Below are 13,569 nucleotides of genomic sequence, written 5' to 3'. Positions count from 1 at the left end.
AGTGTGAATGCAAATCCAGTATAGAGACTTTAAATGGAACAGCCCTTACTCAGAGATCCTCCTTCCTTTCCTGGGCAGGGGAGTCCATGAACACTCTAATATTTCCTTGTGCAAACGTACGTAAGAAATAACACCAATGTCATGATGTTATTGCACCTAGGCAAAAACGACAAAACTCAAAAACTATTTTCTGAACAACTACCGTATTCGACAGGCTTTGGAATGTTGCAGATACAGACCCTGCCCTCAATGAGCATACAATCTAGGAAGCGATACTGGCCAGAAAATAAACAGTTATGGGGGCGCCTGGATGGCTCAGTCGGTCAAGCGTCCGACTTCGGCTCAGGTCATCATCTCACGGTTCGTGGGTTCGAGCCCCGCGTGGGGCTCTGTGCTGACAGCTCAGAGCCTGGAGCCCGCTTCGGATTCTGTGCCTCCCTCGCTCTCTGCCCCTCCCCCGCTCATGCTCTGTCTCTGTCTCAAAAATGAATAAACATTAAAAAGAAAAAAAGTCATAGTGAAGGCAAAATGGAGACACAGCCAGGACAACAAACTATACAGGCATACGAAAGAGGCAGAGATGAATGGGAGATGAAATAAGCCATGTGAGAACAAAAAATTCCATACATATTCACCTAAAAAGCACTTTCTTCTTTGGTGAAAGGAGACGTACGTCTTCTTTGATTTGAAAAGAGCTCCAGGTTTACTCCCCTAAAAATCTTGCCTTCATTAATTTCATCCTTTTGGCGAAGTATAAGAAAACCACAGCGAATGTGAGGGGCAAATGCTCGTAATGTATTCAGCAAAGTGCCAAGAGGGAAAGGTTGTTACGGAGTATTTTGCTGTCCTTGTTAGGTCTGCTTTGGTCAGAATTACGTACGCCATGTCTGATTGCTATTTTATCTCCATTGTGCTTTTTGGGTGCTTAATTGTTTCTGAAGAGAACAACTTTGGACACAGACTAAAATTATAACTTGTGTTTAGTGCATGGGAAATGGTTTCTGCCAGGGTGATTTAGTTGGTGCATAGGCATCACCCTTCAACTAAGAGTTGTGATTCTGGGGGCAAACTGAATTTAGGTGCCAAAAGTTATTTGACGTGTAGAATTCTATACTGTTTCACAGCTATGTTACCGACACCAAAAGATGAAGATTTCGACTTAACTATACCTGCTTGAGATGGTGGCTAGTAATGTTTTCAATGTTCTCCAGAACTATGGGTCTAGTCCCCACTAAATGTTACATTCTATCATCTCTCATCTTCTCTAAATTTTAGTGGCAGCTTTGTTTCCAGGGGCGTGTGTCTTGGGCTGCTCGTTAATCTTGAGAATTTTCTTTCCCATTGCTAGGGCTGTTATCTGTAATTTCCCCCCAAAGTACACAGCCACTGTTCATCCTTTAAGTCATGAACGAGACAACTTTGTAAAGGGTCAAATAGTAAGTATTTTAGGCTTTGTGGGCCATATAGTCTCTGTCACAACTACTCAACTCTGCTGTTCACTGTATTGGAAATTCACCGCAGATAACATGTCAACAAATGGGCATGGCAGTGTTCCAATAAAACTTTATTTACAAAACTAGATGGTGGGCCATATTTGCCCCGTAGGCCGTAGTTTGCCAACCCCCTGTTTTAAATCAACCAGAAGACTTTGTTAAGCAGATCATGGATCCCTACCCTTGCAATCAGTACTTAAGAGTATATCCCTTTTTTGATTTCAAAAGAGAATGAGGTTCAGTCCTCTAAGAATCTTTCCCTCATAAATTCTATCCTGTTGATGACCACTAACACCAGCCCTTTTATCTCCCACGCTTCTTAACCATGTCAGACACTTGTGTAGTCTTTTGCCTTTATCTGCATACATGTGCAGGTTAGTTATCTGTTTGTTTGCCTTGTCTCTTCCCAAGCAAGCAGATTCCTAAGGGTGGGCATTGCATCTGATCATGATTACATAGCCCCAAACGCTTAGCACGACTTCAGGTACCCAGAGCATAAACAGGTAAACATCTATTCATTAAGAACAGATTGCATTTTTAAAAGACAGGAAAAAAAGAGAAAGAAAACATAAATACCAGCCGTGTGTTTAATTTTACTTTAGTTACAAAAAAGAAAGTCTTGATATTGATAGTAAGTCATACCTGATGCATTGAAGGTTTTTACTATAGTGATTTTAGTTTTTTCTGCAAAGAAGCAATTTAAATATTAGAGCAGAATTGTTGCTTGTTTTTAAAAAAACAATTTGCCACGAGTATCATTTTAGTGAAGTGCTAAGAAAATCACACTGTCGACACCTTTACGACGCTACTGGTCATCCCAGCAGCAGAATACATGGGAATCGCATACACAGATCATATAGCCTTGGAACAGGGTGGGGCTGGGATTTGGATTCCCATGTTTACCCAGTGATTTCACACCCATTACACCCCCCACTGCTTGTGTAATTCTACTGCACTTTCCATGCGCTGCTGCTAGACAAATCAACGTGGACTTACACTTCAGATAGGTACAATGAAGCAAGTCACTTCGAGTGGCAGGTTGTAAAGAACCGGTGATTCAGAGTAAAAAATGAATGGAAACACAAGATCTAAAATAGTGTATGCTCTACAATCAAGGGAGTGTCCTGCTATTTTCTTTAGGAGCTAATAAAATATTATTGCCATTATGGCAATAAGATAAAATTATTCTCAAAGAGGTTGAAACGATCCAACTACAGTTGTCCAGCAGGCTCACAGCAGACCCAGGACAGAACTGTTCAAACCACAGGCAAATATTAACACACTCAGAAGAAGCAAACCTTAGAAATGCGTTCCCAATGCACTTTGGGGACATAGTCCATGGTTCATTTTTCAGATAATGGAGAACCAAGTTCAGAAATCCTTGCTGTAAGGATGGCCAATTAGAAGAGGTGTGTTGGGGCATAGATTTGCAAAGAAGGTCTGTCTCCTAGGGTGAGTGGCAAATTCTGAAGAAAACACAAAGCTCAGGTCTTGGAGAAGCACTTAAGAATGATGACATTACCCCAACAGTTGCAGAAACCTCATTTGTGTTATGTGTTACATTGATGAGTTTCCGTTTCACTGTGACTGACCCATGGGCAATGGTTGGTGGTAATCATAGAGGCTGACAGTATTTTGCATTATCAATAAGAATCTTTTAAATATCTTATTTTGTTTGCCCTGATACTTTCCTTCCCAGAGCAAGCAAAATACATCTGTGAAATGAACTTCCGGTTTTAGTAACAAAAGTGCTTTTGGGGAAAGATGTTCAACCTCACCAACAATCAAGACTGCAAAATAGAACCTAAGGAATTGAAAGGTCTAATAATATATGGCATAGTCTCAACTCTGAGCAAAGGTACAGTGACACAGACATTCTCATTCACTGCCGGCACGCATGTTGCTGGGTACAACCTTTCAAGAAGGTAATTGGGCAACACGCAGATCGAGGACCTTAAAAATACTCATCATGCTAACCCATTAAATCCAATCCTTGGAATGCATCCTACAGAAATCAGGAATGAATGTAAGATGTTGACACAAGGATGTTCATTGCAACAATTTCTATTAAAAGAGTAGACACAGCTTTAATAACGTTCAACATATAGTACGCAATGGAGTATTATCAAGTCATTAATAGTAAGGGGCAGTGGAAAATACTTAGAATTCAATATGAAGTCAAAAGGGCAAGACATAAAATTCCATATAAACTATGACAATTTTGTAAAAGAGATATATACACATATGTGTGTGTGTGTGTATATATGATACATGTATATATGATTCTGAATGGAAATATACCAGTAATAGTCTTAAGAAAGTAATATTAGAGATGATTTCTATTTTTTCTTTGCATTTTTCTACATTCTCCATTTGTTATGAGCTAAGATACATTACTATTATAATTTTTAATGTTATTTTAAATGGAGTGCTATGGCCATAACAGTTTGGAAGCTCAGGAATGTGGTAACACCAGAATTACTGTTCAATGCCAAAGTAAAACGAGTAGTGACTCAACAAATGAAGGCACAGGAAGTGGGCAAGGAGATAACCTTTAGCAACCCAGAAGACTGACCACACAAGCGAGAAACCCAAGAAGGCAGAGAGGACAAACTATGATATTTAGAAAGAATTTGATATTACCTGTTTTGTTTAAAGTGGATAATACGCTCGAAGTAGCATCTGAAATAATGAAATAAAAGTGAAGCCTAATTATTGACATGATTAACAAACACGTGCATTGTCTAGGTTCCTTAAACATTTCACCTTTCCCCAAATCCTAGAGAAGTTAGAGAGTATTTGCAAAAGCCAACCGACACGACCAAATGTATTTAATGCTCACCCCGCCACACTGTCCATTCTCCAACCCCCAGACACCATTCCTGAGCAAGTATTCATCCTTTTAAAATGCATTTCTTGAACAGAGGTGATGTGTCTAAAATATAGCAACACTCCTATAATTATTAGATTGAAATAATCCCATTTATGTTTAATATTTTGTCCCTGTTTTACTCCATTATAAAAGTCCCTACGGGATACGATGTTTCCAGTTAGTACCAACTTTAAGATATAGCCCTGTGGATGCTGAATGGTACACTCTTAGGAAGCAATCTTTAAGCGATTCTAATTTAAAATTAAAGTTCTTGAACATTACATTTAAGTAATTTTTAGAAAAACCTCATTTTGACCTGTTTCACTGAAAATTCCGTTGAAAATCTGTTCTAATTGGTATTTCTTTAAATAAAAATCATTCTATAATATATTATTCTGGATGAAACTTTAGGGGTGAAAAGGCATGTATTACATTAAGTAATGTATGACATTACTTAAAAACCCACATACAATGGATTCAAAACCTACTGCCAAAGGTATTTTGAAGGTGTCCTTTCACTGTAAAAAGTAATTAAGCATAAAAATGATAATATCTAGTCCTTCCCATTAGACCAAGTTTGAATTTAAACCAGTTTCGATCAGCGTGAGCTCCACCTATGATTGTTTAGCTCCTTAACCACCAACCACATGGTGCAAATTTTATTTTAACTAAGTAAGGGGCTGTGTAAAGCGTTGGGTTTTGACTGCACAAAGATGGAGGCTGTCTACCCACAGAGCGGGGGCCACAGAATGTGCTCTCCTGTCCACCTCCCTCCAACACAGCCCAGTTCTCTAGGATGATGAAGAAGGCCGGTTGTTGTTTTTTCATGTCAGACTATTTAAAATTGATACAATCATCTGGAAAAGGGCTATCTTTGAACGCTCTGTGCCTCCAAATCCATGCTGTAGCATACTGAAGTCACTGGATGTGCTTTTCACGTTTAAACAACCTGCCATATAAAATGTGCTGGCGCTGTGTTGGAGAGCAAGTTAAACAGGGCACTCAAAATGTGATCAATATTTCTCTTCTTTTACAGAACAGTTAGCGTGGGAGGGGGCTGTCCGCCCTCCGTGACAATAAGGATATTTTCATTTCGGCAAAAAGTTTCAGTTGTTCTCCACGGTTGATGGTTTTGGGGGTTTGTTTGATTTGGGGTTTTGTTTGTTTGTTTATTTGAATATAAAAACCCTCAACAGCACTCATTATACTTTTATTCACATTAAGTGTTATCAATTTTCACTTGCTTCAGAAAAATTCTTACCATTTAGGCTTGTAGTTTCAACCTCTTTGGCCCCGAGGGGGTGGGGGGGGAAACAGTAAAAAGGTTTAATTAAATCACAAACTTAACAAAGTGGGTGAAATCTTGGTTTGAATTTTTTCAAAATCTTGCCTGCAGCAGTACCATTGGAGTAGGGGACAAAACCAACAAGAGATGATTCAGCTGTAAGAGGAAAAATAACAACAAAATTTGCTAGTTAATACTTTGAAACAATTATTTTTTGCATTTTAAAGGAATTAAAACTTTTGAGACGAATTATGCAAACAAGCAGACAACATGCTCTCAGACCAGTGTGAATCTGCAAGCCCCATAACCACTCAGAGAATATACACTTCATCAGAGAATTGCTGAGAAAGAACCCAAGAAGTGAAAGGAGCACAGATGTCTCCTTTTACAGATGAAGAAGTTGACACCTGCTGCCTCAAAGCCTGCTCCTACCTATTGAAGATTAAGGAAATAAGTTCAGAAACCACAGCAAAATATGTGACATATTACTTTCAAATCTTTTCAGCCAGAGAATTCTAGAAAACATTTTCTACGTTAAATATTTGTCAAACTACAGGGGCGACTGGGAGGCTCAGTCACTTGAGCGTCCAGCTTCAGCTCAGGTCATGATCTCGCAGTCCATGGGTTCAAGTCCCGCGTCGGGCTCTGTGCTGACAGCTCAGAGCCTGGAGCCTCCTTCTGATTCCGTGTCTCCCTCTCTCTCTCTGGCCCTCCCCTGCTAGCGCTCTGTTTTTCTCTCAAAATAAAATAAAGACATAAAAAAAGTAAAAAAAATTTCTCAAACTACAATTATGAAACATAGCAGCAGATCGGCTCCATTCTGTTAAGAGTGACGCCTGGCAACTCTTCCCATAGTGAATTGAGGATTAAAAAATAATAATAAAAAAATAAAACAACACTGCTATCACTCACCACTGTACTACCTAATACAATTTCTTAGTAAGTTATTTTAAAATATGGCTGCCACTAAGACAATCAAGTTATAAATTTCCCGTGGAGTACGTCCACTTACGCTAAGAGGTCAATCTACTGCATACATTTTGCATGTTTAAATATTAAAAAGATCCGATGGCTTCACTCGTACAGTATACACAGGAAAAGTAAACACAAACATTTTACAAGTGATACAAGCTCTGCAGTAGGCAGCCTGATATTCAGCCGGTGAGGACAACATTTGGGTGTGTCGAGGCACTTGGCTGGCCTGTCTGTGTCAGACTGCTCATGCGTTGGCTGAAACACACACACCCTGTCTGTCTTACATTATTGCTTCCATATTTTGTCATTTACTACATTTTTTTTTAATTACCAAGGATATTTCTTGAGAAATAAGACAGTTCCTGAGCAACCAGATTCAAAGTGTGGATATGGAATCCTTTGCTCTTGGGGCAAAACAAAACAATGGGCCAAAGCTGTTTTTCAATTAATGAGTATTAATTCTTCTGGAAGTTGATGAGTGGTAAGAAGAGGCCTGTGGGCACAAGCACCTGTCAGTTCCTGGATATGCACGGGCTCTTACATTCCGGTGAGTGTCACTCTCCCGCAAGGCACCCAGAACCCAGGCTGTGACTGGAACCAGTGGGTGCTTCCAAAGCTCCATACCCCATATTTCCATGCAAACAGGATTTTGTTAAGATATGACCATGATTAAGTCTGATGCCGGCTATTGAACTAGAAGTAAAATACAGTGGTTCATTTTACCCCAGCAGCTTAACAGCAAGGGGGCAAACTGGTGCAGTGAAAACAGTTTGGGCTTTGGAGGCTCGCAGTCCTGGGTTTGAATCTTTGCCCCATTACTTAGTAGTTCATAATAATGATAGTTATTACTTATTGAGGGTTTAATCTGTCAGGTGCATAGGTCATCTCATTTCATCTTCACAACTACCCTATGAAGCTGGTACTGTTACAGTCCCCAATTTATAGATGAAGAAACTGAGGCACAGAAAGGTGAAGAAACTTGCCCAAAGACACACAGCTAGCAATGGAGGCGAGAGGCTGGTGGCTGAGTTCAAACACAAGTAAGTAGTCTGGCTGCCCAGAATGTGCGAACATGAGCAAGTTTTATCCTCTCTTACCCTCAGTTTCCTCATTTAGAACCTGAATATAATAATTCCTATACTGCAAGACTGGAAACTGAATGAGATGTCTGAAGACTCCCAAGCATGTATATATATGTGCACAAGAAGTAACAGCTATCATTATTGATTTTTACTTATTTTTAATTAATTAATTAATTAATTTATCTTGAGAGAGAGCGCACGTGCAAGCGGGGGAGGGGTACAGAGAGAGAGAAAGAGGGAGAGAATCTTTATTATTATTTTTAATGTTTATTTATTTTTGAGAGAGACAGAGACAGAGCATGAGCAGGGGAGGGGCAGAGAGGGAGGGAGACACGGAAACCGAAGCAGGCTCCAGGCTCCGAACTGTCAGCACAGAGCCCGACACAGGGTTCGAACCCACAAACCACAAGATCATGACCTGCGCCGAAGTCAGACACTTAACTGACTGAGCCACTCAGGCGCCCCATGGGAGAGAGAGAAGCTTAAGCAAAGCAGGCTCCATGCTCACCGCTGAGCCCAATGTGGGGCTCAAACCCACGGACTGTGAGATCGTGACCTGAGCCGAAATCAGGAGTCAGACACTTGACTAATTCGCCCAGGGAGCCCTTAATTTTATTTAAATTAATGAACAATAGAGCTCATTTTGATACCACTAAGGATAAAATGTGAGTTGACTCACCCCTTACCATAAAAGATTGTTCTACAACATATGGTATACCAGAAAGAACACAGGAGTGGGAGGCAGAAAAGCCATGTGCTGCCTGTGCGTGATGGGGGCAGGAGGCTGTGTGACCTTAGGTAAGTTAGTGGGGCTTCACGATCCTGTCGACTAAGGGACGGGACTGGACCACTTTATCCCTGAGGTCCAGTTCCAGCTAGCAGTCTCGAATGTGGGTTCTATTCCTGGTTCCTGCCACGACGGTCTAGTTAAAAATTTCTCTATATTTGCCTTCCCATTCTGAGGAGTGCTAAGCCCTCAGAAGCCCTTTGAGAAATATTTGTTCAGAGGCAACTGAGGAAGTATATTGAAGAGAACATCACGCCCCTCAAATGTAGGGACATTTGGCAGGCTTATGGTCTTGATACTCGTCAGGAGACCCGTGAACTAGAATACTAACAATAACTTTGAAGAACCTAACCAGCTACAGTAATGAAAACCCACAATTCATTCTGCAGATTTGTCCATAAGTGTGGGGGCATCAATATGCCTGTCCTCTTGTCTATGTGTGCTATTGGCTTTTCAGGTGCAGGTTTAATGACAGAATGTAATTAACCTTCATGGAAAAAAGCAACTTTGCTGTATCTGACTACATGCCATATTTCATGGAGAACTTTTGGCATATTGTCCTGAAATTCCCCAAAGTCAAGAAATAACGGTCTTACCAGATGGTGATAACAAACTGGAATTATCGGCATTCTCTGTTGAGGAAAAAGGTGATTTAAAGTTAGTCTAGTGTGTGCAAGAATTTGTAGATGAACATCTTTAATGGAAGTGAATGTAAACTGACTTGCAAATAGCTACCAAAAGAGGGCAGTATATTAATTTACTATTATTTTCAACAGCCTCATCAGTCCTTCTCTTCAAATCTCTACAGACACATCTCTGGCGAAGCAATTCTCTAATATAACTGTTGACGGTGCTCTCTAGATTCTGTTATATAATGATTTAGTGCATCATAAACTGACAATGATGACTAAGAACTTCAACTGTTGGCTAATATTCATTCGAATTTGTAAAAGGAAAGGTATCTATGTGCATAAACTAAACTTCCATTCACTGTTTCTTTTTTATGTTTTAATTTAATTTAATTTCAGTATTTTAGAGAGAGAGAGGGAGCACAAGTGGGGGAGAGGGGCATAGGGAGGGAGGGAGAGAGGGAGGGGGAAGAGAGAAAGAGAAAGAGAAAAAGAGAAAGAAAGAGAAAGAGAGAGAGAGAGAGAGAGAGAGAGAGAGAGAGTATCTTAGGCAGGTTCTATGCTCAGCACAGAGCCCGATGAGGGGCTCAATCCCACGACCCTGGGATCATGACCTGAGCCGAAATCAAGAGTTGGAAGCTCAACCAATTGAGACACGCAGGTGCCCCCAACTGTGCTTCTTTTTGTACCTATTAGCACAGCCTTTATACCTTTTAAGTACTACTTATGAGTTAAACTAGATCAGATGCCTCTGAGTTTATAAGCTAAGAGACTGTGTTACTTATTTTGAGAAGATGCTCAGGTTCCTTAAAAGAAAAGTAATTCTATTTTTCTCTCTGTGAAAAATATTACACACTTATTGGAGCAACTTCAGATAAATTACAGATAAAAAAGAAAATTAAAGCCACCTATCATTTCACCACCCAAATGTAATTGACATTAACATTTTGGCATATAGTCTTTGCTCTCTCTTTCTATATTCATATGTATATCTACATACGTATATAGATATATGAATATATGTGTGTATATGTGTCTTTATATGTATAAGAAAGATCATATCACATAAACTATTTGTAACCTGATTTTTCTCATGACATTGTATCCTGAACATTGTTCTATATCATTAAACAATTCTCCACAATACCACTTGTGATCACTGTATGGCATTTCATTGACTGGATAGACCATTAATTTATACATTTTGATGTGTATAATTTTTCATGATTACAAACAATGTCTCAAATACTTCTGGCTAAATTTTGGCATCCGAGAGGCACCTGGGTGGCTCAGTTGGTTAGGCGTCCAACTTCAGCTCAGGTCATGATCTCACGGTCCATGAGTTAGTTCGAGCCCTGCGTCGGGCTCTGTGCTGACAGCTCGGAGCCTGGAGCCTGCTTTGGATTCTGTGTCTCCCTCTCTCTCTGCCCCTCCCCTGCTCACGTTCTGTCTCTGTCTCAAAAATAAATAAAAACATTTATATATACACAAAATACATTTTGGCATACGAACTTGGCTATCTCCTTCAGAAATTCCATGATTTTGACTGCCAAAATGCCTTACAGAAAACAAATCAATTTATACAACCCTCTGCAGGACATGAGTATCACTTCCCCAAACTCTCACCCATGTGGGGTGTTATTTTTACATTTGTAATTTTTTTTAATTACAAAGGAATGATTCTTTCCATAGTGGTATCCTGAAATACAATTAAAAAAAAAAAGAATATGTATGTTTGGAAACTAAACTTGCACAGTGAAACATACCTGGTAGGGTCCAGGAGCCTATTTTCCTGAAGTGGTGGTAGGGTAGGAGTATTTTCTGGGATCATTAAAGCACAATTCTGCTTGAAAGCAAGACCGAATGAGTGCTCAAGTTCCCAATTACCCTGCAGCCACCAAGGCAAATGTACACAGAGTGGTTAGTGCCTTGATGCCTCAATTTAATTGGAATTGCTCCTCTTAGTCTCTGTCCTTCAGGGTAACCCTCAGGCTACGTTAATATTCCACCAGTGAGAGAGTCTGTTGAGTTAACAGGAGCTTAATTTTTAAATTACTCTTGGGAGCACTAAGGGCAAATCAGTCACTCACACCTTAGTATGGATTACTTCCAACTGGCTGAAATCTTCTGATCCTGTAGTAAAGACCTACCATAATGGGCCATGTTGACAAGAACTGGGAAGAATCAACATTCAATACGGGCTACTCTGAGAAGGACATTTATCAGTGTGGGCAGGTGAGGTGGAGTGGGCAGGGAGCGTGGCACAGGGAGGAAAAAGCATGAAGGTGCTGAGGAAGAGTTGGATGGCATGGAAACAGGGATGGAAAGTGATGTTTCAGGGCAACAGAGACTTAACCGCTTCCTCTCCAATTCTACCCAGGGGTTGACCATAGCCACCAATGATTCCAACCTTGTCCACTGCTAAATCCTCTGACGCAACAGCTAGGGCTGGCCTCTTCCATCTTGGAACCTAAGAGGCTCCCAGCAACGATCTACACTGATGAAGGGAGGAAATCTCGTTCACAAAACCAGAGATTTTTAAATTGTTACTGTCCACTTTTTTTCTCTTGGCATTTTCTTTCTTCTAGGGGCCCGAACGCTTAGTGACTAACATCGTACTCATTTTTTTCTCCCATTACGATCTTCCCACGTCACTCCTCCTGGTCCAAAATAGGGACGTCCCCGTAGGCCTTACATTTTCCTGACTATCAGCCCATTTCTCTCAGGCTCTCTCCTCACTCACTTCCCATCTGTTACAATCAAAGAGGTGGTCGGCATTTCCAATGAGTCAAATATTTGAGCCCCGTGCCATTCTTAGGAGACAAAACATTTCCATTGTTACAAGGATTCATAAACAAAGAAAGGAGAAACATTTAAATTTTTCAGATTTTCCTTCGGAAACATCCAAAGAGCAAATTTTAGAGCATTATTCATTTATTGAAGCTTCAATTTAAGTCAATAAATAAAATTATTGCGATATGCCTATAAATTTTACTCAACGTGACTCTCTAGTGATGTTTCAAAACCAAGTCCGTATACTCCAGTTGTGATGAGCGGGACTTTGGCATGCATACACTGCAAATGGAAGCCAAAGACAGGAACTGGGAACTCAAGAAACTGGCCTTCTGAATGGAGTCTCTTATCCCACGTCACCTCCCTGACCCTTTCTTTCAGTTACTACCACCACCTCTGCAATCCCACAGGGCCAAGTGTGGTCTGAGCACTGTCATGCGAACACCTTACTGTCTTTGCCCCTCCAACTCCATATATCCAAAAACTCATCCCTCATCACCCCACATCATTTCCATATCCACTTAATTCTTGAATTTGATAGTATTGTTGGTAACATCAGCCAAATAATTTAAGGTGGAAATCTCAGTGTATTAGCTTCCTGTTGCTGCTGTAACATATTACCATGAACTTAATGGTTTAAGACAACACAAATGTGTTAGGTTAGAGTTCTGTAGGTCAGAAGTCCAATATGGGTCTCACCAGACTAAAATCACAGTGTCAACAGGCTACGTGCCTTCCTGGAGGCTCTAGGGGTGAATCTGCGTCCTGCTTATCTGGGTTACTACGGAATTCAGTTCCTTGCAGTCATAGGACCAACGTCCTCATCTTCTTGCTGGCTATCAACTAATTCTAGAAGCCACCCACATTTCTTGGTTCATGCCTCATTCCTCTATCCTCAAAGCTAGCAGTGGAATGGGGTGGGGAGGTCCTTCACCTGGGGCATGCTTTTGACTCATTCTTCTGCCTCCCTCTTCCACTTTTAAGAACTCCCAGGATTAGACTGGGACCACCCAGGTAATCCACGATAATCTCCCCATCCCACAGTCCTTAACTTTAATCACAATGTGCAAAGTCCCTTTTGTTCTGTAAAGTAACATATTTACAGGTTCCAGGCATCAGGACAGGGACATCTTACAGGACCCATTATTCTTCCTACCATACTCAGAAATCCAGGTTTTTTTTTTAATTTATAGAAAATATAAATCGCAAGGAACCACCCTCTATGGAAAACAAAATCCCACAGGGTTTTAAGAGAAGGGCCTGGAAACCCAGAGTTGGTTTCAACAATAGAACTGATTGTACAAATCAAATGCTCACTCTCTGGCCATTGCCCCTGGCTCCTCCCTTCTCCAACCTCCATGTCCAGTGCGCCCTTCTCACCGTAACCTCCTGTGCGCCCTTCTCACCAGAACATGGGGCTATTGCGAGGAGTAAAGAAAGATGGCGTATGTGTGACAAATAGCAATGGCAGTGGTTGGTGCTTCCTGTGAGCCAGGTTAACACTTCATACATACTTTATTATTTAATCAGCCAACGACTCCAGGAGATATGTGAATTCATTAGCATCAATCCATTTCAGGGCTTGAGAAACAGTCTGGGTAAGGCCCCACCAGTAATTCACTGTACAGCTGACATTTGAACCCAGACAGACTG

At 40.7% G+C, this 13,569-nt stretch overlaps 1 protein-coding gene across 1 annotated transcript in view; it reads right to left on the bottom strand.

The window, feature by feature from the left end:
* Positions 1-13,569, bottom strand: part of ADGRG2 (adhesion G protein-coupled receptor G2) — a 122,124-nt gene that overhangs the window by 34,767 nt on the left and 73,788 nt on the right. Inside the window, exons 4-8 of the mRNA XM_081792677.1 lie at positions 9,091-9,126; positions 5,768-5,806; positions 5,627-5,650; positions 4,137-4,175; positions 2,136-2,177 (exon numbers count right to left, since the gene is read on the bottom strand). Of these exons, the coding sequence (XP_081648803.1) occupies positions 2,136-2,177; positions 4,137-4,175; positions 5,627-5,650; positions 5,768-5,806; positions 9,091-9,126 (180 nt within the window). The remainder of the gene's footprint in view (positions 1-2,135; positions 2,178-4,136; positions 4,176-5,626; positions 5,651-5,767; positions 5,807-9,090; positions 9,127-13,569) is intronic.

Source organism: Panthera onca, chromosome X, assembly GCF_046562875.1.
Source record: "Panthera onca isolate mPanOnc1 chromosome X, mPanOnc1 haplotype 2, whole genome shotgun sequence".
Classification (NCBI taxonomy): domain Eukaryota; kingdom Metazoa; phylum Chordata; class Mammalia; order Carnivora; family Felidae; genus Panthera; species Panthera onca.
Note: the sequence above shows the minus strand (reverse complement) of the source record. Positions and strands in the feature narration are given on the sequence as shown.